Source organism: Capricornis sumatraensis, chromosome 8 (genome assembly GCF_032405125.1).
Source record: "Capricornis sumatraensis isolate serow.1 chromosome 8, serow.2, whole genome shotgun sequence".
Classification (NCBI taxonomy): domain Eukaryota; kingdom Metazoa; phylum Chordata; class Mammalia; order Artiodactyla; family Bovidae; genus Capricornis; species Capricornis sumatraensis.
Genome location: NC_091076.1, coordinates 98,529,263 through 98,555,422, shown reverse-complemented (window position 1 = coordinate 98,555,422; position 26,160 = coordinate 98,529,263). Strand labels below are relative to the sequence as shown.

Sequence of the window (26,160 nt, the reverse complement as noted above, 5' to 3'; positions counted from 1 at the left end):
AAATCACTGCAGTCCAACAGTCATTTGATCTGACTGCCTTGGGAGCAGAGCGGTGAGAAGAAACAATTCGGCCTAGAGGAGATAGGGACGGCCTCCCAGAAAATGCACAGCGGGTTCAGATACAAAAGATCACTTAGGGATTATCTTGATGGCCAAATGGTGCCAAGGACAGAGAAAAGGGATATAGCATAAGAGTGAAAGTGCAGAGGCTGAGAAAGAAGTTGCTCTCCCAGCAGAGTGCCCCTGGATCAACTTCCCTAACCTCTGTAGGCAAGTTTTCATTTCCTGTCTCTAAAGTCGAGATCTCTGGGTATCTCTGCATACCCTTGAATGTTGTTTGTTTTGAGGATTAAATGGGGAGCCGAGGAAGTGATCCAGTGTTGGATGAATGAATGGCCCACCATGTACTAGGTGCTTGGCCAGACCATCCTTAGAAAGAAATAATCCTTTCAGCAAGCAGGAAACAGGAAGAACCAGTGGGCAAGTGTTTGGGGGCATTTTCCTCTCAGAAGCATACGACCTCTGACCACCTTCCCGTCAGGGTTTGAGGCTCACACGGGAGGACATGACTGTGTCACCCTCCAGGCCGGTTCGTCCACTGGACACCCTGGGCGTCCCGTGGACCATCGCGGCATGGCTGGCCGGATATCCCTCTGTATCACCAGGGGCCACAGACACAGAGAAGCAGAGCAGCAGTTCAGCATCTCCACTGGGGACAGGGGAGGAGCCAACGGGTCCCCATGTTCACAGTAGTGATGAGGAAAGAGTGGCAGGCCAAGACTTTGGGAAATAGATGTTGAAAAGAAATGTGCCAGAAACTTGGGATAATTTAACAGACACAGTTTGTGAATTCAGCCCCGTTCTTCCTGGACAGCTGCTGCCATAACTGTCATTTCCGCATCACTGAGCTCACTTCTGTGATCAGAACAGTCCTTCATACCATTGTTACTTCCAGTGATAAGAACTACCACTTACTCAGGCCCTCACAAGACAAGATAAACAGTTCTGAGCATGTCACATGCATTTCATTTTACTCCTGCAATAGCACCGAGAGATCAGCCTGGTTCCTCCTGTGTGCAAGTGTCGATGTTGGAGCTCAGAGAGGTTGGTTGGTCTGGTCATATCGAACACAGAGCCAGAGTCAGAAACTAGATCTATCTGACTCTGCAGTTGGCCTCTCTAACTCTTTTTTATGATAGGAGGTCTTTGAGGCAGAGAAAAGACAGTCCATTCATTCATTAACCGTTTATCAAGTGCCCATTCTGATGAAGACCCAACAATGAGAACAACATGCTCCCATCCCTTGATCCCTTCTCCTGGGGAATCTCGTGTAGGGGCAGGGGAGCACCTTCACCAGAAGTGACAGCAGAAGTGGAGCACATGCAGCTCTCCTCCCCAAGAGGACAGCTCTCTATTTCTCCCTTTTTAAAAAAAAATTTTATTTTTATTAATTATTTTTTTAAACACCAAAAGCATTTTGTATCTGTGGTATAGCCGATTAACAAGGTTGTGATAGTTTTAGGTGAACAGCGAAGGGATTCAGACATACGTATACATGTATCCATTGTTTATCTCTGACCTGGGCGGGTCAAGGAAAAAGATTCATGAGTGATGCGGGCAGGTGGCACATTCAGGAAGAGGCAGATTTAGGATACGAGCAAGTCTGTCTGACTCCAAGATGGAGTCCATAGCCCTTGGACCCAGGGGCCTGGACAGGACAGCTCATCTCAGCCAGACTCTCCCAGCTCCCTCGAATCCGACCCTGGCTCACCATCTGCTGTATTTTCCCCTCCAGCCCTTCCTCTGCTCTAGACAGCCCTCCTGAAAAGCCACTCATATCCCTTGGCACAAGCAGATCCCAAGGCCCTAAAATGCCTGTCCTTGGCCCCCATCTCACTTCATCTGTCCAAGTAACCTCCTTCCTCCAAGAATCCTCTCAGGTGCTTTTCCTTTCTAGGACCTTCTTGACTCCTCAGGCAAAGAGGGACTCCTCCTTTCCTGACTGCTCCCTCGGTTACTGTCTCTGTGAGGCACTCTAAGTCCTGGTTATTTTCAGCTTCGCTTTTTAAACTGAGGCCACGCCTGCCTCCTCTCCCTGCACCACCCCCTGCCTCTGGCTGTAAAGTCACACAGACCTGGGGGTGAGTTTCAGTTGCTCTGGGGCTTGAAGGCTCTAAGCTTCTGGGTGAACCTTGAACCTCTCGGAGTGTCACCTCAGTCATCTGTAAAATGGACATAATTTTCTCTTTCCTGCCCTCCCCAGAGATTTACTATGAGAATTACAAAATGGAGTCACAGATAGAAAGTTAATCCTAGCTTGTTGTTGGCATTCAATATATTGTAACAACCACCACGGTAATACTGATGAATACTGGCAGCCTTTGTTTTGTTCTTAACTATGTTGGTTGAGATGACTTGACTTCCAGGTGGAATTATAAACTTTGAAAGCATCAACCACATCTTAGACATCAGTTCAGTTCAGTCCCTCAGTCGTGTCCGACTCTTTGTGACCCCATGAATCACAGCACGCCAGGCCTCCATGTCCATCACCATCTCCTGGAGTTCATTCAGACTCACGTCCATCGAGTCAGTGAAGCCATCCAGGCATCTCATCCTTGGTCGTCCCCTTCTCCTCCTGCCCCCAATCCCTCCCAGCATCAGAGTCTTTTCCAATGAGTCAACTCTTCGCATGAGGTGGCCAAAGTATTGGAGTTTCAGTTTCAGTCCTTCCAATGAACACCCAGGACTGATCTTTAGGATGGACTAGTTGGATCTCCTTGCAGTCCAAGGGACTCTCAAGAGTCTTCTCCAACACCACAGTTCAAAAGCATCAATTCTTCGGCGCTTAGCCTTCTTCACAGTCCAACTCTCACATCCATACCTGACCACAGGAAAAACCACAGCCTTGAGTAGACGGACCTTAGTCGGCAAAGTAATGTCTCTGCTTTTGAATATGCTATCTAGGTTGGTCATAACTTTTCTTCCAAGGAGTGAGCATCTTTTAATTTCATGGCTGCAGTCACCATCTGCAGTGATTTTGGAGTCCCTCGAAAATAAAAATCTGATGCTGTTTCCACTGTTTCCCCATCTATTTCCCATGAAGTGATGGGACCAGATGCCATGATCTTCGTTTTCTGAATGTTGAATGTTTTCTGAATGTTTAAGCCAACTTTTTCACTCTCCACTTTCACTTTCATCAAGAGGCTTTTCAGTTCCTCTTCACTTTCTGCCATAAGGGTGGTGTCATCTGCATACCTGAGGTTATTGATATTTCTCCCGGCAATCTTGATTCCAGCTTGTGCTTCTTCCAGCCCAGCATTTCTAATGATGTACCCTCCATATAAGTTAAATAAGCAGGGTGACAATATACAGCCTTGATGTACTCCTTTTCTGATTTGGAATCAGTCTGTTTTTCCATGTCCAGTTCTAACCGTTGCCTCCTGACCTGCATATAGGTTTCTCAATAGGCAGGTCAGGTGGTCTGGTATTCCCATCTCTCAGAATTTTCCACAGTTTCTTGTGATCCACACAGTCAAAGGCTTTGGCATAGTCAATAAAGCAGAAATAGATGTTTTTCTGGAACTCTCTTGCTTTTTCCATGATCCAGCGGATGTTGGCAATTTGGTCTCTAGTTCCTCTGCCTTTTCTAAATCCAGCTTGAACATCTGGAAGTTCACGGTTCACATATTGCTGAAGCGTGGCTTAGAGAATTTTGTGCATTACTTTACTAGCGTGTGAGATGAGTGCAATTGTGTGGTAGTTTGAGCATTCTTTGTCATTGCCTTTCTTTGGGATTGGAATGAACGCTGCCCTTTTCCAGTCCTGTGGCCACTGCTGAGTTTTCCAAATTTGCTAGCATATTGAGTGCAGCACTTTCACAGCATCATCTTTCAGGATTTGAAATAGCTCCACTGGAATTCCATGACCCCCACTAGCTTTGTTCATAGTGATGCTTTCTAAGGCCCACTTGACTTCACATTCCAGGATGTCTGGCTCTAGATTAGTGATCACATCATCATGATTATCTGGGTCGTGAGGACCTTTTTTGTGCAGTTCTGTGTATTCTTGCTACCTCTTCTTAATATCTTCTACTTCTGTTAGGTCCATACCGTTTCTGTCCTTTATTGAGCCCATCTTTGCAGGAAATGTTCCCTTGGTATCTCTAATTTTCTTGAAGAGAAAGTCTTTCCCATTCTTTTGTTTTCCTCTATTTCTTTGCATCAATCTCTGAGGAAGGCTTTCTTATCTCTTCTTCCTATTCTTTGGAACTCTGCATTCAGATGCTTATATCTTTCCTTTTCTCTTTTTGCTTTTCACTTCTCTTCTTTTCACAGCTATTTGTAAGGCCTCCCCAGACAGCCATTTTGCTTTTTTGCATTTCTTTTCCATGGGGATGGTCTTGATCCTTGTCTCCTGTACAATGTCACAAACCTCATTCCATAATTCATCAGGCACTCTATCTATCGGATCTAGGCCCTTAAATCTATTTCTCACTTCCACTGTATAATCATAAGGGATTTGATTTTGGTCATACCTGAATGGTCTAGTGGTTTTCCCTACTTTCTTCAATTTAAGTCTGAATCTGGCAATAAGGAGTTCATGATCTGAGCCACAGTCAGCTCCTGGTCTTGTTTTTGTTGACTGTGTAGAGCTTCTCCATCTTTGGCTGCAAAGAATATAATCAATCTGATTTCGGTGTTGACCATCTGTTGATGTCCATGTGTAGAGTCTTGTCTTGTGTTGTTGGAAGAGGGTGTTTGCTATGACCAGTGCATTTTCTTGGCAAAGCTCTATTAGTCTTTGCCCTGCTGCATTCCATATTCCAAGGCCAAATTTGCCTGTTACTCCAGGTGTTTCTTGACTTCCTACTTTTGCATTCCAGTCCCCTATAATGAAAAGAACATCTTTTTTGGGTGTTAGTTCTAAAAGGTCTTGTAGGTCTTCATAAAACCATTCAACTTCAGTTTCTTCAGCGTTACTGGTTGGGACATAGACTTGGATTACTGTGATATTGAATGGTTTGCCTTGGAAACGAACAGAGATCATTCTGTCATTTTTGAGATTGCATCCAAGTACTGCATTTCAGACTCTTTTGTTGACCATGATGGCTACTCCATCTCTTCTAAGCGATTCCTGCCCGCAGTAGTAGATGTAATGGTCATCTGAGTTAAATTCACCCATTCCAGTCCATTTTAGTTCGCTGATTCCTAGATGTCGACATTCACTCTTGCCATCTCTTGTTTGACCACTTCCAGTTTGCCTTGATTCATGGACCTGACATTCCAGGTTCCTATGCAATATTGCTCTTTAGAGCATCGGACCTTGCTTCTATCACCAGTCACATCCACAGCTGGGTATTGTTTTTGCTTTGGCTCCATCCCTTCATTCTTTCTGGAGTTATTCTCCACTTATCTCTAGTAGCATATTGGGCACCTAATGACCTGGGGAGTTCCTCTTTTGGTATCCTATCATTTTGCCTTTTCATACTGTTCATGGGGTTCTCAAGGCAAGAATACTGAAGTGGCTTGCCATTCCCTTCTCCAGTGGACCACATTCTGTCAGACCTCTCCACCATGACCCGCCTATCTTGGGTGGCCCCATGGGCACGGCTTAGTTTCATTGAGTTAGACAAGGCTGTGGTCCTAGAGTGATTATATTAACTGATTTTCTGTGATTATGGTTTCAGTGTGTCTGCCCTCTGATGCCCTCTTGTCTTACTTGGGTTTCTCTTACCTTCTCTTACCGTGGGGTATCTCTTCACGGCTGCTCCAGCAAAGTGCAGCCACTGCTCCTTACCTTGGACAAGGGGTATCTCCTCACCACCGCCCCTCCTGACCTTGACCGTGGAATAGCTCCTCTAGGCCCTCCTGTGCCGGCTAGGCCACCACTCCTTGGACTATCTTAGACATAGTCTACATATTTTTCCAAAGAACCTGGTATGGTGCTCAGCACATACATACTCAATAATTACCTGGTAGGTAACACTGAGGTTCTGGGAACAAAAGAACCATCAGACGGGTCAACCCCAGTGACTGGGCTGACGGGTGGCTTGGCCGCTGGAGCAAACATACTAACGAACTTTCTCTTCCCCTGAAGGAGTGTCTCATCCCAGGGTGACACTGGACAAGAAGGAGGTGATAGAAGGTGGAGTCGTGGTAGTCAACTGTTCTGTCCCAGAGGAAAAGGCTCCTGTACATTTCACAATAGAAAAATTCGAACTAAATATAAGGAGTGCCAAGAAAAAAAGAGAAAAAACCTCTCAGAACCAGAATTTTGTGACGCTGGAATTCACAGTTGAGGAGCAAGACCGTGCCATATTTTTCCAATGTCAAGCGAAGATCTTTTCCGGGTCCAACGTGGAGTCCTCCAGATCCATGAGGAGTGAACTGGTCACTGTGCGGGGTCAGAGTCCTACTCTCCTTTCTATCATTCTTCCTGGTTTGCTGATTTGGTCTGGGGAGAAAGCCCAGAATTGGAAAGGGGCTCAGGCCTTTGCTGCTCAAGACTGTTCTGTGTTTATTATTATTATTTTGTATTGGAGTATAGGTGATTAACAAGTGTTGTGATAGTTTCAGGGGAACAGTGAAGGGACTCAACCGTACATATACATGTATCCATTCTCCCCCAAACTCCCTTCTGGTCCACAAAACACAGAGCAGAGTTCCATGTGCTATATGGTAGGTCCTTGTTGGTTATCCATTTTAAATATAGCAGTGTGTACATGTCCATCCCAGACTCCCTAACGATCCCTTCCCCTCATCCTTCCCCACCCCTCCTGCAACATTCTCTAAGTCTGGGAGTCTGTTCCTCTTTTGTAAGTAAGTTCATTTGTGTTTCTTTTTAGAATCCACATACAGGAGACATCATACCATATTTCTCCTTCTCTGTCAAGACTGTTCTTAATCACTTTATATTTTTCAACAATTTAACTATATACACTTATATATTTCCAAACAATTTTTAACCTTCAAACATGATGTATTTTGTTATGGTTCTTTCTATTCTATTTCCATTTCTTAAAGCACTGGCTGAGACTCACTGAAACGATATCTTGTGTGACCTGCAGCTTGGGAACCGTGACTTTAAACCATGAGGATCAGACATCAGGAAGTGGGGTCTGGAGGGGATTCAGAGGAAAGGAGGGGCAGGTCCTCAGCTTTTGCCTCCTGCATTTGACAAGGGATTTCCCCCTTCTACCCATCCTTCCATCACTGAGACATTGGACTAGTAGGAAACAGATGAGGTGGCCTGAGAAGTGCTCTCAGGACAGAAAGGCTACAGCAGAGGGGAGCCAGGGTCTGAGAGTCCAGGACAGAGAGCTCAGAGCTCCAGGTCAGGCACCCAGCAGCTCCCCGTGACCTGAGAAGGGAGCATGCGTGAAGCAGGAAGAAGGCAGGGGAAGGAACAGTTTACTGCAGAAAGCCTCAAGTGTATTCAGGATCGGAGCCCTACAGCTTGTTAAGTGACCCTCAGGGGACTTCCCTGGTGGTCCAATGTTGGGAATCTGCTCATCCAATGCAGGGGACAGGGGTTCGATCTCTGGTCAGGGAACTAAGATCCTGCATGCTGTGTGGTGTGGCCAAAAAAATAATAGAACAACAACTGAGAAAAAAAAATGAACCTCTGCTTCTGGCACCTTCACTTTTGCCCATTGTGTGTACATAATGCTATATTGTATGTGTATATATTTCCTGTATAGTATTATGTGTGTATATGTATATATATAGTATTATGTATATACAACATTTTTTTATTGTAGTTCATGGTGTGGGTTAAATTTTTAGAAAATACGGTACTATATAAAGTGACAATTCTTCACAGTAAGTATCAACACTTAGAGAAAGTCCTTTGTACGGTATTCTAGACTTATTCTGCTCATTCGTCATGTGCACACACAGTTTTGACTTGTTTATCTTTGTTTTTACCAAAAAAAAGAGAGAGAGAGAGACCTGTCAAACATTCTATCTTATAACTTTTTCTTAACAAATACAGTATAGACGTACTTTTGTCCATATCAGGAAATACAGATCTTTACCATTTTAGTGACCACTCAGAATCCTGTTGTAAGGATATGCTCATTTCATTTTAGTTTTTTGAATTAATTTATTTTCTGAAAGTGAAAGAAGCTTTTATTCAGGGAGGGAACACACTCCATAGACAGAGTGTGGGCTGTCTCAGAAGGTGACAGTCACCGGCCTCATTTTATGTTGATGGACATTTAGGCATTTTTTTCCCACTTGTTTGCTCTTAAGACAATCTTGCAGCGAACATTCTTGTAACTTCTATATTTTCGTGAGTATCCTATTTTTTATGTGTCATATTCTCTTTTTATTGAATTATTTATTTCTTTATGTTTGGCTGTGCTGGGTCTTTGTTTCTCTAGTTTCAGGGTGTAGGGACTACTCTAGTTCTGATGTGCAGGCTTCTCATTGTGGTGGCTTCTCTTGGTGAAGAGCGTGAGCTCTAGGGCACACAGGCTTCGGTAATTGTGGCACACGGCTTTGTTGCTCTGTGGCACGTGGAATCTTCCTGGACCAGGGATTGAACCCATGTCCCCTGCTTTGGCAGGCAGATTCTTAACCACTGGACCACTAGGGAAGTCCCTGTGTCAAATTCTTGATTCAAATGTTCTGTGTATTTTCGGTGTTGAAAAATATCACCAATGCGCTCCTCCAAAAGGATAAACATTTCCATCAAAAGTGTTCATTTTCCCATATCCTGGCTTCCCTGGTGGCTCAGAGGTTAAAGCGTCTGCTTCTAGTGCAGGAGACCTGGGTTCGATCCCTAGGTCAGGAAGATCCTCTGGAGAAGGAAATGGCCACCCACTCCAGTGTTCTTGCCTGGAGAATCCCATGGATGGAGGAGCCTGGTGGGCTACAGTCCACGGGGTCGCAAAGAGTCGAACACGACTGAGCAACTTAACTTTCAACTAACTTTCATCAACACAGTGTATTATTGATGTTTTCTCTATTGATGTTTTATCTTTTACTGACTGCCTTGTGAGCAGCTTGTGGGATCTCAGTCCTCAGTCAGGGATTGAACCTGGGCCACAGTAGGGAAAGCACCGAATGTTAACCACTAGACTGCCAGGGAGCTCCCAATGTTTTTGTTATTTTTGACAGTTTATTATAATTGAAGCACAATGGCATATCACTACTGTGATTTGTATTTCTTTGGTCTTTAGTGAGGTTGAGTATGCTTTTTACATTTGTAAATGTATGCTTTTACATCCCTTCATGCCTCTCTATTCACATACACTTTGCCCATATTTGCCTACTGCTTCTGATTGATTTGTTTGAGCCCTTTATAGATTAAAGGAATGAGCTCTTTGTCAGGTGCTATGCAAAAATTTACCCAGTTTGTCACTTGTCTTTATTTTTTACTTCCATGAAAAAGCTTTCAATCTTTAGTTAAAATCAAAGTTATGCATCTTTTTTCCTTATGGTATAAATTTATGCATCTTTTTTTTTTTTTACGGTATCCAGTTTTATGATGCATACCTAAAGTTCCTCCATGCTCCAAGATTATTAAAGCAAAAAATGCACCTCTGTTTTCTTTTACTGTTTCTGTGATTTAATTTTTTTTCCCTCTTGTGCATTTAGATCTCTGATACATTGAGTTTGGGTGTCAGGAAAAGAATCTTTAGTTATTATCAAGCTACCCCAGAGGGTATTATTGAATGCCCTAAAAGATGCCATCTCTTTTTTTGATTCTTACTTAGGAAAACAAACTCCTTTTTTTTTTTCAGTGATAGTTTTTTATTGTGAATTTAAATGACTTTACAGTAAAAAAAAAAAGCTAACGAATATTAAAGTAGTAGGTCACTTTAAATTTACTTTTGGCTTTTTTTTAATGTCCTTATCTGTATTTTATGTGGCTGTAATTGGTGTATACACTCCCTTATGCTCTGCTGGGTGTTTTGGTGGAAGCAAAGGCCTGGCTCTACTTCCCTCACCATGTCCGAACCCTAATGTCTGACCCATACTTTATTAAAACAGTGTTTTCCAAACTGCTTGAGTCATGAAATCAATTTAGTTAGTCACAACCAGCATTTTTAAAAAAGAAATAGAATAGACTAGAAAACACTTTGCAGGGGGATATGGCATTATTTAAAAATTCATTTCCATGAAGCTGAACTTTGGAAAGCAAGGGAATATCTAAGCTGAATGCCAGAGGTCCATGAAATGGTATGAGAGTTACCTAGAAAATCCTTGGTGGGCAGGAGAGGGGTCTGATTCTCACTGCTGTGATTATTTCTGAAGTCATTTGAAAAATGTTCTTCAGATGAGATGTAGGTTTGACCTTTGGGAAGCTCAAAGGTAGAGAAATGAAATTAAGAAGAAGGCTGAAGATGCAAGAGTGAGCGGGAGGGAGGGAGCACCAGAGCAGCCTAGGTGAAGGTTTTTGAGAGGAAAGGTTGAATTTTCTTTTTAATTAATAAGGAAAAACTGGTTGGCATCCAAAAGCACAGAAAAGGGGAGGGAAGTGCCTTTTCTCCTCACCCGGATTTGAACCTGAGTCCAACCAGCCTGTCCTCTTCTCGTAGAATCCTTCTCTAATCCCAAGTTCCACATCATCCCCGAGGGAAAGATCACAGAAGGAGATGACCTCCAGGTCAAGTGCACCGTTCAGGTGACGCACCAGGCCCAGTCATTCCCGGAAATCATCATCCAGAAGGACAGGGAGATTGTCGCACACAACAGCCTCAGCAGTGAGGCTGTGTACTCCGTGATGGCCACGACAGAGCACAACGGCAACTACACGTGCAAAGTGGAAGCCAGTCGCATATCCAAAGTCAGCAGCGTCGTGGTCAACATCACAGGTAGGGTTGCTGCAGGGCGTCGGCACGTGGCGGGCTCATGAGGTGTCTGTGCTGGAATCCGGACTGGGCAGTGAGAGCTGGTTCTTCTGCTCCCACCGGTCTGAATGGATGTGCTCAGGCAGGGCCGTGGTGCTCGTGGGGAGAAAGTCAGTGCAGAGCGAGCCAGCAGTCTGCTGTGGTGCTTGAGGGTGCAGGTTGGGCCATCAGATCCCAGCCGGGCCTCTCAGTACATCTGTGACCTTGAGTGAGTGACTGACCGTCTCCTTGCCACAGTTCTGACAGTGGAGTGATGATAGCACTGCAAGACTGTTATAAGGATTAAACGCCATCGCCTTTCCTACAGAGCCGCGTACAGAGTAAGCACTCAGCAGGTGTTAGCCGATGTTTCTGTTATCATGTCACATTTTTCTTCCCTTTGTGCCAAGTACTGTGCTAGATCTCTACATCCCTGTGGAGGTCCTAAGACAGGGTCAGGAGCAAGAAAGCATTCAGTTCAGTTCAGTTCAGTCACTCAGTTGTGTCCGACGCTTTGCAACCCCATGAATCGCAGCACGCCAGGCCTCCCTGTCCATCACCAACTCCTGGAGTTCACTCAGGTTCACGTCCATCGAGTCAGTGATGCCATCCAGCCATCTCATCCTCTGTCGTCCCCTTCTCCTCCTGCCCCCAATCCTTCCCAGCATCAGAGTCTTTTCCAATGAGTCAACTCTTCGCATGAGGTGGCCAAAGTACTGGAGTTTCAGCTTCAGCATCATTCCTTCTAAAGTACACCCAGGGGTAGACTCAAAAATAATAGTCACAGTTCCTCTTTGTTGAATACTCTTTGCCTGGTTTACATACATTTTCATTTCAAGCGCATAATTATGCCATAAAGTAGGTATTATGATGCTGGCTTTATGGATGTAGAAACTGGAGCTGAGAAGTCAGGTCACTCACCTAATGATTACAGGATTGCTGAGTGGCAGAGCAAGAGTTACCCACCGGCCTGTTAGATTTCCAAACCCATGTACTTAGGAAGTTCCCCTGGATGCCTTTCTTCTTTACCTGGCTTTACTTTTCATTTATTTATTTAGTTTAATTTGGGGGCTGTACTAAGTCTTCATCGGAGAAGGAAACGGCAACCCACTCCAGTATTCTGGCCTGGAGAATCGCGTGAACAGAGGAGCCTGGTGGGCTGAAGTCCATGGGGTTGCAAGGAGTTGGACACAGCAGAGCACACACAGACACAAGTCTTCACCGCTGTGCTCTGGCTTCTCTAGCTGCAGTACGCGGGCTTAGTTGCCCTGCTGCAGCTGAGATCCCTGACCAGGGATCGAACCCACGCCCCCTGCAGCAGAAGCGTAGGGTCTTTTTCTTTTTTAATTGGAGGCTAATTACTTTACAATTGTGGTGGTTTTTGCCATACATTGACATGAATCAGCCATGGGTGTACATCATGTGTTCCCCATCCTGAACCCCCCTCCCACCTCCCTCTGCATCCCATTCCTCAGGGTCATCCCAGTGCCAGCCCTGAGCACCCTGTCTCATGCATCCAACCTGGGCTGGCGATCTGTTTCACATATGATAATATACATGTTTCAATGCTATTCCCTCAGATCATCCCACCCTCGCCTTCTTCCACAGAGTCCAGAAGACTGTTCTATACATCTGTGTCTCTTTTGCATATAGGTTCATCATTACCATCTTTCTAAATTCCATATATATGTGTTAGTATACTGCATTGGTGTTTTTCTTTCTGACTTACTTCACTCTGTATAATAGGCTCCAGTTTCATCCACCACATTAGAACTGATTCAAATATATTCTTTTTAATGGCTGAGTGGTATTCCATTGTGTAAATGTACCACAGTTTTCTTATCCATTCATCTGTGGATGGACATCTAGGTTGCTTCCATGTCCTGGCTATTACACACAGTGCTGCGAGAAGCGCAGGGTCTTAACCACTGGATGGCCAGGGAGGTCCCTACCTGATTTTACTTTTCAAAACAGCTTTTACCAGAAAAAAGAGAAAAATGTACTCTACCTTTCCCTGTGTATTGAATATCTTTAGGCCCTAGAATGTTAAGGTGGTGAGTGTATTATCTATTTTATCTGGTGCTATATCGCTAAGAGCTGAACAGTACCTGCCATACAGTAGGCTTTCAATACATATTTGTTGGATGAACAGATGAGCATTGGGTGACAGTGTTCCAGAGGCAGAGAGAGTCAGCACTTTTTGGTTCCCAAGTGAAAGTGTTCATTCATTCATCATGCATTTGCTCATTTACTGAAAGCCTCCTCTGTGTCAACAGAGACTATACAGTCACAGCAACAGTCCCCAGTATCATAGGTAGGCTGCCAACCAACCCAGCTAGGTGACTGGCAGGTGTTGGATCCTGCTGGTCTATACCAGCTTGGCTCCTGCTAGCTATTTAGTTTATTATCGATAATGGCAAATATTTTGATGGCATATATTTTTTTAGATAAAATATAATTATCTTATTAGAGAACAGTACTTAGTTCAACATATATTGAGCACCTTCTGTGTGCTGGGCTACTTTGGGGACCTAGGGAGCTGCCCTATGCAGCTTTGAAGAATTTCACAGACATAAATAGATGATGAGAATGTGATGCAATGATCAGCTCTGTTAAAGAGATGGTTGTATGGTCATGGGAGCAGCAGGGACCACGTGGCATACACAAGGGCAATTTCAGGGCTTAGAGCAGCACTCCAACCCCTCAGACCAGGCTACTTTAGGGAAACATGAGGCATCTTTGGACCACAAGATACTATTGTTGTAGCTGATCCCACATCAGAAGTTTGAGTCACGCTGAGTCAATCAGAAGGCGAGGCTCCCTGACCCAAGAAAGCGCAGGGTTAGGCTTGGCCGGCCCTTCCCATCCCCTCAGTCTGATGCTCTGTGCTCCTGCTGCATGTAGAGCTGCCGGAGCCGTGCCAGGGCTGGCAGGCAACTCCCCCACCTTCAAGAGCTGCAAGCCCTTGGACCTGGCTCCAGGCCCACTTCTGCAGCCTATTCTCCACTCCCCTGTTGGTATTAAGCCTCTCTATGAGTGGTTCTATAAAGTGATGTTGGAGGCTCACAGTAATTTTTTGGACATCAAGATCATCGAACTAGTAATTTGTCTTTGGCTTGAAAGTGGGTTTCCATCACCTCTCACTGTTCACATTTTCAGACCCAGGTGCTGCCAGGACTCCTGACTCTGTCCTGTCATCTCATCTCTTCAATCACACCCTCATTCTGACCCCTCACAGCAGGATGTCATAGGGGTTCCCCAAGTATCTCTGCTCTAATTCATCCTTCGACTAACCTGTGGGAGAAGCACCTATTTGACTTCATTATTCCTGGGCTTTATGGGCTTCCTTGGTGGCTCAGTTGGTCAAAAACAAAAACAAAAAACCCTGCCTGCCAGTGCAGGAGATGAAAGAGACCTGGGTTTCATCCCTGGGTCAGGAAGAACCCCCAGAGAAGGGCATGGCAACCCACTCCAGTATTCTTGCCTAGAAAATTCCATGGACAGAGGAGCCTGGCAGGCTACAGTCCTCGGGCTCGCAAAGAGTTGGACATGACTGAGCACGCACGCATGCACACACATACACACACACATGCTTGCACACACACACACACACACACACACATGCTTGCACACACATACACATACACACCTTCACCTTGACTCCAGCCCCTTCCAAACATCTCACCTGACTCTGCCTGGAATATTCTTTCTGCTTGGTCACTGGAAGACCTCTATTGTCCTTAAAGACCAAGCCCCAAATCTCCCTCTAGGAACCTCCCAGGAAGAGTCCCATGATCACATCTCAGTTCCCATCACACTCTTCTCCTGTGTACAGGTCAACAGTCACTGTAAAGATTTAGCATCTGTCTCCATCATCCTGGGTGAGCTCTGGAAGGTCTGTGGCTCAATGCATCTGACAACATTGATACTTAGCACAGAGCCTGGCATGTTATAGGAACTCAGTAAATATTTGCTCAGCGAGTGAACAAAAGACATCCTTATTAACCCGAGTGATGGTCCAGCAGTTCTGTTTACGACACTCCTTTACAAACAGATTATTCCCTAACAACATCTCATTCTTAACGCTAAACCATTGTCCACCTACCCCAGCAAGATGTTTTGTATTTTTTGCATTTTTGTTTACTTATTTTTTAGTGTGGAATCATTTCTGTGGGATTCTTCCTGAGGTGTTTTTTTTGTTTTTTGTTTTTTATTTTAACTTTTTTGTTATTTGTCCAATGAGATTGTAAGACCCTTAAGGAGGTCAATTTCTTTCTTTTTTTCCTACTCCTAACCTAGAGCTTTGTTTTATTTCATTTTATTTCATTTGGCTGTGCCTGGTCTTAGTTGTGGCATGCTGGATTTTAGTTGCCCCTTTTCGTTGTGGCATGCTGGATTTTAGTTGCCCCTTTTCATTGTGGCATGTGGGATCTAGTTCCCTGACCAGGGATTGAACCCAGGCCCCATGTATTGGGAGCGTAGAGTCTTAACCACTTGATCACCAGAGAAGTCCCCTAACCTCAAGCTTTTGATGGTGATCTGAAAAGAGGTAAGTCGATGTTCATTATATGGAAGGAAGGAGGGGTGGAATGTGCCTCAATGAATTAATTATTAGGAGATCACCTGACTTACAGTGTTATTTTATTCTCTATCAAGGAAACTAAGAAGACATCAGTACTGATTATAATTATGATGGAAATGACTTCCATTTCCCTCCATGGAATATCAGTGATGACCACGACAGTGTTGGTTTTTACTTCCAAACCTGTATGGCAGATCAAATCCTAAGTTTAGAGCCAAAGGTAGAATTTGACCCCTGAGTCCTGATTGCGTCCTCAAACCCCTAAGGAGGTTTTCTAGGGGAAATTTCACGTCTCCGTCTCTTTCTCAATACGAAGATAGTCTCAAGGGCCACCGGCTCCTTTTTCTTTCTGCTTCAAGGGTCATAGCCATGGAGTCAGTGCACATTTGCTTACATGAAGAAGTCAAGTCCGCAAAGGTTAAGTGGCTAATTAGTAATTCCTCTGTGGCTGAAAACATTTACCATTATTATAAAATACTGGTATTGTTCAGGGAATATTTGTATTAGGAGATCGATGAAACTTCTTGAAAGTCAACCACAGTCTTTAGCACTCTCGATATCCAATCTACATTATGATGCTAATAACTCCTTCCAGTAGCATAGAATCTGGAAACTTACCAAGCACTTGGCCTTGGGCGGCTTCGGGTGGCGTCTTCATGCTCCTCCATGGGAAGTGCTGGAGGAATGGTGGGCAAGCTGCCGCTTCTCCCCGGCTCTACAGCATCACTGTGCTTCAAGCCCAGACTACATTCCCTCCTGCTTCCAGTCTGGGCCCCTCCAACTCCATCCATTCTCCTTCCAGAGATCTCCCTACAAAACACGTCTGAAGCTATCCCTGTGACCCAGACTGCCCATGGCTCCCGTTGTCCTGAGGGTATAATCCACACTTTTAAAAATGTGATTCTCAAGTTCCCTGAAGATCTGCAAGCCTTCTTTTTCTTCTCCCACAGTGTCCCAGGCTGCCTGAACTTTCAGGTGCCTGAACCTCTTGTCAGACCTTCCATATGTTATTTTCTGTTCCTGTGATACTTTCCATCTTCGCCTGGATAACTTACCCCAGGAGTTTTCTCCTGATTCTTTAAGCCTAGGTTCCATGTCCCCTCTATAGGCTCTACTGCAAACACTCTGAGGAGTCGCCCATGAGACTTAAGCACTTTATAGAGTCAAGGACTGTTTCTTTTTTTACTGCTGCCTCTCCTCTGCCAAGCACAGAGATGGCCTGAGATAAATACTAGGGGGATGAAATGAATGAGGGGATGAATAAACAAGTGAATGCCTGAGTCATTACTTGCCACGTTACAAACTGCCAAAGTTCTCTAATCCGTGTCTGTAAGATAAATTGGGTTAATGAAGGAGGCAAACCTGCCATTGGAATCCCAGGAGAAGAATGAACCCCGGCTTGTGAATTGTGTGATCATCAGGGTCATGAGAAGCAAAGGGAAACTTAGGGCAGGAAGTGGGGAACTGGTTCTCCCAGAAGCACCTGGGCCACAGTCCTCTCCATACAGGGGACTGGGGGAGCTGGTACCCACAAACATCTCACCCCATTCCCACTCACTGTTCTTTTCAGAGCTGTTTTCCAAGCCTAAGCTGGAGTCTTCAGCCACACATCTGGACCAGGGCGAAAATCTGAACCTGTGGTGCTCCATCCCAGGAGCACCTCCGGCCAACTTCACCATCCAGAAGGGAGGCATGACTGTGTCGCAGACTCAAAATTTCAGCAAGAGAGTGGCAGAGTGGGACAGTGGATTATACACCTGTGTGGCGGGCGTCGGCAGGGTGGTCAAGAGAAGCAACACAGTCCAGATAACTGTGTGTGGTGAGTGTGTCCTCACTGGCCCTGAGAGCCTCTGGACTGAATGGGAGAAAGGGAATTTGTCTCCAGCCACCACCTTCTCTAGTCTGAAGATGGTTCAGACTGAGGCAGGATAAAACCCAGGGGATAGGGGATGGGGATTTGGGGAGAGAGGAGTGAAAACAAGAGGCCGAATAGCAGCAAGTGGGTGTTTCTGCTCAGGGTACAGGTGAGCTGCATCAGGATCAATGTCGTTGGCAAAAGTCACACGTGTGGCTTTGTTGTGGCTGCATGCTGATGAAGTGGCCTCCGAATCCACAGGATTCTGCTGCTTGAACAGGTGCTCACCCAAAGGGTCAGGGATGAAACGCTGCTTAGTCAACGCTAAGCTTTAAGATTTTAGGGGTTTTTTTTTGCCATACCGCCTGGTAAATGGGATCTTAGTTCCCTAACCAGGAATTGAGCCTTCACCCTCTCCAGTGGAAGCTTGGAGTCTTAACCACTGGACTGGCAGGGAAGTCCCTAAGTTCCAGCTTTTGATTCTTCTCTTGGCTGGGACCCCCTACTGGGTAGAAGTAGATATCTGGACCACTTAGACCCTGGCTTCTCAGACTTGAATGTGCACAAAACACCTGGTTACAGCGCAGGTTAGATTGGGGTCAGGTTTTGTGTCTTTAACCAGCGTCTTGGAGATGCTGGTGCTGCTGGGCCCCGGACCACACTTTGAGAAGCGGGATGTCAAGCTGTCACTGTCACTGTTCTTATTCAATAGTCATGGTCCTTCAGTTGAGCCTTCGGTGTAAATCCAGACTCAGGATTTAGTCTCAACCGAAGCAGGATTTTAGCAGTCGTCTACCGGATAAGGAAATAACATACAAGACAAATGTGGGTCATTCCATTGCAATTCTTTGTGTTGTTGTAGTTCTTGTGAGGAGGTCATTTCATCATATTAGCTTTATAAATAAGCTAATTTCTAAATAATGGCCTAGGATAATTCTTGTTTCTGAGGCATGAAACTTACTATCAGGACAGGCTGAGGCACTGAGAATTTGCTTTAAAATATATTGTTGGATACTTGTTACACATTTTTGTTTTTACATTTTTCTTCTATCTTTCTCAATACAAAGAAAGAGATGTGAATGTGTGTGTATGTGTGCATAAGACATGTGAACATATAAGCATATATTTAGGGGGTTATAATGTTTTTCCTGAATATGTGTCATCCTTTTTTGTTTATGTTATTCTCTTTCCCTCTCTCTCCTCAAGAATCTTAAAGGAGTCCCCTAAAGATAGATATGGCAGCAGGCATTTTATTTTATTATTTTTTAAGTTAATTTTTATCAGAATATAGTTGACTTGCAATGTTGCATTAGTTTCAGCTATATAGCAAAATGAATCAGTAATACATAATAGATATCCACTCTTTTTTATATTTTATTCCCATATAGGCCATTACAGAATACTGCATAGAGTTCCTTGTACTATACCATAGGTCCTCATTCGTTACCTCTTTTATTTATGGTAGTGTGTACATATCAATCCAATTCTCCCAATTTATCCCTCCCACTCCCCGCCCCCTTCCCCCTGTGGTAACCATAAGTTTGTTTTCTACATCTGTGAATCTTTTTCTGTTTTATAATAGGTTCATTGGTACCCTTTTTTAAGATCCCACATATAAACAACATTATATGATATTTGTCTTTCTCTACCTGACGTACTTCACTAAGTGTGGCAATCTCTGGGTCCAGGCAGGCATTTTAAATTAGAGCAATGATAGAGAAAGCCAAGCCCAGAGTTTGCAGAAGGAACACCTTGGGCTGGATGTTTTGTCTCAGATTGTTTTTTTCTCTCTCCCTCTGTCATTCTAGAAATGCTTTCCAAGCCCAGTATTTTTCATGACTCCAGGTCTGAGGTGATAAAAGGACAGACCATTGAAGTCAGTTGTCAGTCCATAAATGGAACGGCGCCCATTTTTTATCAGCTTTCAAACACAAGTAAGCCTGTGGCGAATCAGAGCGTGGGCTCAAATGAGCCGGCAATATTCCGAGATAAACCCACGAAAGATGTAGAATACTGGTGCAGTGCAGATAACTGCCATTCCCACAGCAAGATGTTCAGCGAAGTTCTGCGAGTCAAGGTGATAGGTAAGCCTCTGTGCTGTGAGAAGAATCCACGGGGGACTGCGGTTTTAGTTCACACTTTCAAAGGTTTGAGAGTGGACATGAGAAGTGGATGGTACTTGTGCAAAGTCCATAAACATGACAGGTGCCAAGAGGGACCAAAGCCCAAGTAACTGGGGCTGGAAAATATCTGGTGGTTATCAGCGTGGCTGGCATCATCTATTTTCAGAAACTTTCAAATGAACTGTTGAAATATGAGTACAGTGTCCCAACTTGAGGAAGCACAAAAGTTGTGCTTTGGGGTTCCCGTAGCATCTGCTCCTTTTCATTTATTTATTTGGCTGTGCTGGGTCTTACGTGCAGCATGTAGAATCTTTAGTTGTGGCATACGGGATCTAGTTCCCCAACCAGGGATCCAACCCGGGCCGCCTGCGTTGGGAGCACAGAGTCTTAGCCACTGGATCACAGGGAAGTTCCATCTGCTCCTTTTTATAGTGTTCTTTATGTATTTTTGATCGTGCTGGGCCTTCACTGCTGAGCGTCTCTTCTCTAGTTGTGGTGAGTGGGAGCTACCCTTTGTGGCAGTCTGTGGGCTTCTCATTGCGGTGGCTCCTTCTGTTTCAGAGCACGGCTCTAGGCACTTGGGCTGCATTAGTTGCAGCTCCCGGGCTCTAGGGCACAGGCTCAATTGTTGTGGCACACGGGCTTAGCTGCTCTGCAGCATGTGAGATCTTCCCGGACCAGGGATCGAACCTGCATATCCTGCATTGGCAGGTGGATTCTTTACCACTGAGCCAGCAGGGAAGTCCCCATTTGTCCCTTTTTAGATGAGCTGACAGTCCTCTCTGGGAAATGTAGACCAGAGTTCTCTACCATGGACGCTGGACCCCTGGCAGGGCAAATTCTGTCATGTGTGGAAATCTCAGCGGTCAGAGCTGCAGGCTAACAGTCACTGGGACTCTCATACTCAAGAGAAATATACCATTGTCCTGGGGTGAATAATTTTCCTTGAGCCTTGGTCTTGTACCTTTCAGAAGGTCTTAGGAGTGCCATTACTTGCATCTCTGAGATGTTCTGCATCTTGTTGTAAAAAGCTTAATAAGGCTTCCTCTTCCTTCTTGTTGTTTAAGGACTGCTTATCTACACGTGCCATGTGGACATCTTGAGTTGGGTAGTGATACCTCCTATAATTTTTTTTCGAGGGGGCATACTAGTCGGCTGGCAGGATCTCAGTTCCCTGGCCAGGGATTTAACCCATGTCCCCTGCAGTGAAAACCCAGAATCCTAATTTCTAAGCCATCAGGGAACTCCCCGATTCCTCCTACTATTAATGTATAGCCTAAGAGTAACTATGTGGGAGGCCTAGGTTTGATCCCTGGGTTGGGAAGGTCCCCTGGAGAAGGGAAAGGCTACCCACTCCAGTATTCAGGCCTAGAGAATTCCATGGACTGTATGGTCCATGGAGTCACCAAGAGTCAGACACAACTGTGTGCCTTTCACTTCACTTCATTGAGTAACTGTACTTCTCAAATTAGCATTGGTAGCTAATAAGCACCTCACGCCATAGGTCATAACAACAAAAAAAAGAAGATACATTCTTTGTATCTCCTGGTTAAATAGTGAAGAAACATTTTAACGTATTTGAACAATAATGCAAATAAATATTTAAAAAATGTCACCAGGCAACACATTATTAACTCTCCTTACAGTGATGATAATAGGAATTAAGGGCATGAAAATATCGTCTAGCTTGAGTAGGAAGAGCTGGGCCAGGAACTAAGACTCGGTGATGGATAGGCAGAGAGGGCTCAAGATGGTCTCTAGCCTAGTCAAATAGGTGATTAAAAGGCTCCATGGGGCAGCTCAAAAGGCTGGGGATGGATGACTGGAAAGTAAGTTTGGGAATGGAGAGTCATTGGATATAAACTTGTAGAGTAACTGAGCCTAACTGTTAGGGCACCAGTTGCCAGTCAGAGGAGCTGGGGCTTTGTCCTGTGTGCAGTGAAGAGCTAGAAGAAGGAAGGAGGGCATGCTGAGAATTGGTTCTTGGGAAGATTCACCTGCTGGTCCCATCAGTTAGAAGGGGTGGGGGCTTTAAACCTTACAGTGCTTTAAGACGCTAACGTAGAAGTCCATGTGAAACTCTTGGTTTTCAGCAGGTCAGTATTGGACTTCCCCTCTGGTCTAGTGGTTAAAAATCCACCTGCCAGTGCAGGTTGGATCCCTGGTCTGGGAAGATTCCACGTGCCACGGGGCAACTTCGGCCGTGGGCCACAGCTACTGATGCCCACATGTTCTAGAGTCCACACTCCAAAACAAGAGAAGCCACCTCGATGAGAAGCCCTTGCACCACAACTAGAGAAAGTCTGCATGCAGCAGCAAAAACCCAGTGCTACCAAAAATCAATGAATTAAGAAAATAAACTGGGTCAATATTAGTGGCTAATGTTTATGAGCACCGATAATAAGTCCAACCCTGTGTGAACTATGTTAGTAAATTAGTCCCATTCACACTTACAATAGCCATGTAAGCACCATATTCATATCATCCTTATTTTACAACGAGGCAACTAGGGCTTAAGATAAACAGCTGGTAGCCAGTAATGCTCGGAATTTTGGCCAGGCATTCTGGCTCCTAAGCCTGGTTTGTCACCACCTCCTTGTGCTTCACAAGAAGAGAGGCTGTCAGGTCAGGCTGCACCATTCAGGAGCCTTCCTTGTGATCGACTCCTGCCATCCCACACCAGGCCAGGTGCTCCCTTTTGTTGGATCAGCAGCTCCATGGTCTGGCCACCCCCTGCACTCACAAGAGGGTGGTTCATAAATCAGATCTTGGTCTGCTGATCAGTTCATTCTCCCACTAATAGTAATGTACTTGGGAAGACAGTTTAGGCTCAGAATTTTGGTGGCTAAACATGGGATAAAAGGGGCTATAGGAGGAAGGTGAGTTCTGCTCAGATCTGCTGGGAGTGAGAGGCTGGCAGGGCTTCTTGGTGCAAATGCACAGGTTAAAGTCAAGACACAGAATTCAGGAGAGTAACCTGGACTAGAACTATGTATCTAAGCTTTAGATGCTGTGTGTTTATGCATTAAATGTGCAAATAGAAGCTATCATGTAGGTGAAATCACCAAAGATGAGAAGGGAGATGGCAAACTGAGGACTGAATTTTGCAGAAAGTCCTAATGTAGGGAGCAAAAATTGATGAATAAAGAGGAAGCGCCAGGTGAGGAGGTAAGAGAATCAGAGTGAGGCTTCGCAGGAGCCCAGGGGTAGCTGAATTCCAAAGGAAGGGCTGGGTGACAAGTGAGAGCTGTAGGGAGGCCAAGGATGGACAGACAGGAAGAACATCCAACATGGATTTGACCTGCAGGAAACCCGGGGATGAGTTAGTTGGGAATCAGGTGACCTTGGAGTTTCTTCAAAACCAAAAATGCAGTGCAGTTTCAGAAGCAGAGGGACAGAATTCAGGGTCCCAAGCTCACAAGCAAGTGGGAAATAAGGACATGAAAGTAATTGGTTTAGATCATTCAGAGGAGGAGAAAGATAGGACAAGAGCTAGAGAAGGCAGTGTGTCAAGGTTATTTGCTCGTAAGATCTGGAAATGCCCTGCATCTGAGTTAAGCAGAGTAGACCCCAACAGGACACATAAGCTAATTGTATAGTTAAGCTGAGTGGTCAGTAATACTGGATTGGCCAAAAGGTTTGTTCGAGTTTTCCCATAACATCTAAGTCCAACCCAACACTTGAGGTGGTAAATGAAGGGGTGGGGGTGGTATCCCTAGCCTCTTGTGTCTAATCAGCATGTGAGGACAGGTGTCCATTGCTGCCCTTCTGGGCTCACTGGAGGAGGAACTGTCAAGAATGTGGGGTTGATGTATGGCAAAACTAACACAAGAGACTTGAGTAAAGGGCAAAGTCCCAGTCTGAGTCATGATTACAGAAGACTGGCCGTGACCAGCGGCCGTGTCATGTTCCTCCCCTTCTCTGCTCAGCACTAATCCTTTTCCTGCCTTCCAGCCCCAGTGGATGAAGCCAAGCTCTCTATCCTCTTGAAGGAGGAGGTGGAGTCTGGGATGCCCATTGTGCTTCGCTGCTCCGTGAGCGAAGGATCCAGTCCTATCACGTACAAGTTTTACAAAGGAAAGGAGAGCAAACCCTTCCACCAAGAAACCTTAAATGCCACGCTGGCCATTTGGCACGAGGACACGGCCAGCAAAGAGCACGAGGGACAGTATTACTGCACGGCCTCCAACAGAGCCAACCTTTCCAAACACGTGATCCAAAGCAACACACTGACCATCAGAGGTAAGAGGTCTCAACAGCAGAATGCAGTGTAAGTTGCAAGCTCAAGGCCAGAAAGCACATCTAAGAGGACATAGCTGGGCACTTAGTGCATCTTGCTGTGGGCCAAGGGACCAACATCCACCAGGCTGTTTGGCGGCAGGTAACAAAAGTCCCAGGGCTGATCTCCTTCAGAATGGACTGGTTGGATCTCCTTGCAGTCCAAGGGACTCTCAAGAGTCTTCTCCAATACCATAGTACTTTGGCCACCTCATGCAAAGAGTTGACTTATTGGAAAAGACTCTGATGCTGGGAGGGATTGGGGGCAGGAAGAGAAGGGGATGACAGAGGATGAGATGGCTAGATGGCATCACTGACTCGATGGATGTGAGTCTGAGTGAACTCCGGGAGTTGGTGATGGACAAGGAGGCCTGGTGTGCTGCGATTCATGGGGTCGCAAAGAGTCAGACACGAATGAGCGACTGAACTGAACAAAAGTCCACTCAAGTTAAGTATGAAAGATGACGTGATTATTATAAGGAATTAGAAGGATGAGGTTAAAGCGTCTGCCTGGAATGCGGAAGACCCGGGTTCAATTCCTGAGTCGGGAAGATCCCCTGGAGAAGGAAATGGCAAACCCACTCCAGTACTCTTGCCTGGAGAATCACATGGAGGGAAGAGCCTGGTAGGCTACAGTCCACGGGGTCGCAAAGAGTCTGACACGACTGAGCGACTTCACTTCCCTTCCCTTCAGAAGGATTTCACACAGTCCTCATTACAAACTTCTTGGTGCAGAGACACCAACTTGGATCAAGTGTCTATCCATGGACTGCCTATGGTTGAGGGGAGTGGGTCATGCAGAACAGACACAGTTAGAGGGGCCCACGTGTGCGGGTAGAGGATGATATATAGAGAGGGAAGAGGGGTGAACAGACAGCTTAAAAAGCATCTTCTTCAGTCCTCTGGTCCCCTCAGGTCACCACTGACTCTATAGCAGAAACAAACATTTCTGCGCCTATTACAGAGTCCCTCAGAGGTAGGTGCTCAGTGAAAGACACGAGTGACAAGGATATAGCAATCACTCTTATTTGTTGCTTAAGTGAAGCGAAGTGAAATGAAAGTTGCTCGGTTGTGTCCGACTCTTGGCAATCCTATGGACTGTATAGTCCATGGAATTCTCCAGGCCAGAATACTGGAGTGGTTAGTAGTTCCCTTCTCCAGGGGATCTTCCCGACCTAGGGATCAAACCCAGGTCTACCACATTGCACGTGGATTCTTTACCATCTGAGCCACCAGGGAAGCCCATTTGTTGCTTAAGGTTGTACTATTTCTTGCTGGCAGAGGGATAAACATATATATTTAAAAGTGTTTTTCTTTTTTTTTTCATTTCCAGTCTATCTTGCCTCCTGGAAGAAAGGACTCATCGCAGTGGTGGTCATCGGAGTGATCATTGCCACCTTGGTCCTTGGAGCCAGATGCTATTTTCTGAAGAAAGCCAAGGGTGAGCATAGTCCTTTCATTCCATCCTGCCAGGCTGCCCTGCCAGGGAACCTGCCATGGAGGGGACGGGCTTCAGCCTCATGAGAAGCTTGTGCCCTGGTCCAGTGGGAGCCAAGGGCATGTGGCTGCTGACACTTGTTTTCCTCCCGGGGTGTCACCTTCCTAACCAAAGATGCTGCCTTTGGTGGGTATGAGCTTTTACTCCTCTTTGGAGTTAGCCAGGCATGAGTGAAAGCCTTTGCTTTCCGAGTTGGGCTCCCAGGAAAAGACGAATTTGGGGGGAAGGTTGCATCTACGTGTGATCAGAAGTAGCTCTTTGTGTGGGGCTTTGGCCACACCTAGGCTGCCGTCTATGGGGTCGCACAGAGTCGGACATGACTGAAACGACGCAGCAGCAGCAGCAGCAGCAGCAGCAGCCCTACAGTTGGTAGAGTTGGGCGTGAGTGGAGACACCCTCCCCACCCCAGCCCCACACACTGAATTCCTCCTGGTCAATCTTTTGGTTGTGCTATGATTTCTACCCTGTACTTGGGGTTATCCATGTACAGAAGGGAAGCCAGGATTAGCCACTGACACTGAGGAATCAGTCAACTAAGCAAGACTCAAGCAAAAGGGCACAGCATCAGTAAAGTCTGCACAGAAAGAAATGCCTTTTTTTCAAATTGTGTTTATTTTGGCTCTGCTGGGTCTTCATTGCTGCACAGGCTTTCTCAAGTTGCAGGGAGAGGGGGCTCCTCTTTGTTGCAGTGAACGGGCTTCTCACTACAGTGGTTTCTCCTGTTGCAGAGTGGGGTTCTAGAGTGAGCAGCGGTAGTAGTTGGCGGCTCGTGGGCTCTAGAGCACAGGCTCAGTAGTTGTGGCGCACAGGCTTTGTTGCCCCCGAGACATGTGAAATCTTCTAGGACCAAGGATCGAACCCACGTCCCCTGCATTGGCAGGCGGATTCTTTACTACTGGACCCCCCAGGGAAGCCCTGCAACTTTTTTTTTTTTTTTTTTGAGGTAAAGCAGATTCTGTTGGAGACCCCTGGGGCTGCTGCCGGGGA

General features: G+C 45.6%; 1 protein-coding gene across 6 annotated transcripts in view; it reads left to right on the top strand.

Moving 5' to 3' along the window:
* Nucleotides 1-26,160, top strand: part of PECAM1 (platelet and endothelial cell adhesion molecule 1) — a 66,166-nt gene that overhangs the window by 11,742 nt on the left and 28,264 nt on the right. For all 6 annotated transcript variants that reach the window (XM_068976443.1, XM_068976441.1, XM_068976442.1 and 3 more), the window contains exons 4-9: nucleotides 6,097-6,402; nucleotides 10,547-10,822; nucleotides 16,990-17,238; nucleotides 19,083-19,358; nucleotides 23,352-23,639; nucleotides 25,009-25,116. In XM_068976443.1, coding sequence (XP_068832544.1) covers nucleotides 6,097-6,402; nucleotides 10,547-10,822; nucleotides 16,990-17,238; nucleotides 19,083-19,358; nucleotides 23,352-23,639; nucleotides 25,009-25,116 — 1,503 coding nt within the window. The remainder of the gene's footprint in view (nucleotides 1-6,096; nucleotides 6,403-10,546; nucleotides 10,823-16,989; nucleotides 17,239-19,082; nucleotides 19,359-23,351; nucleotides 23,640-25,008; nucleotides 25,117-26,160) is intronic.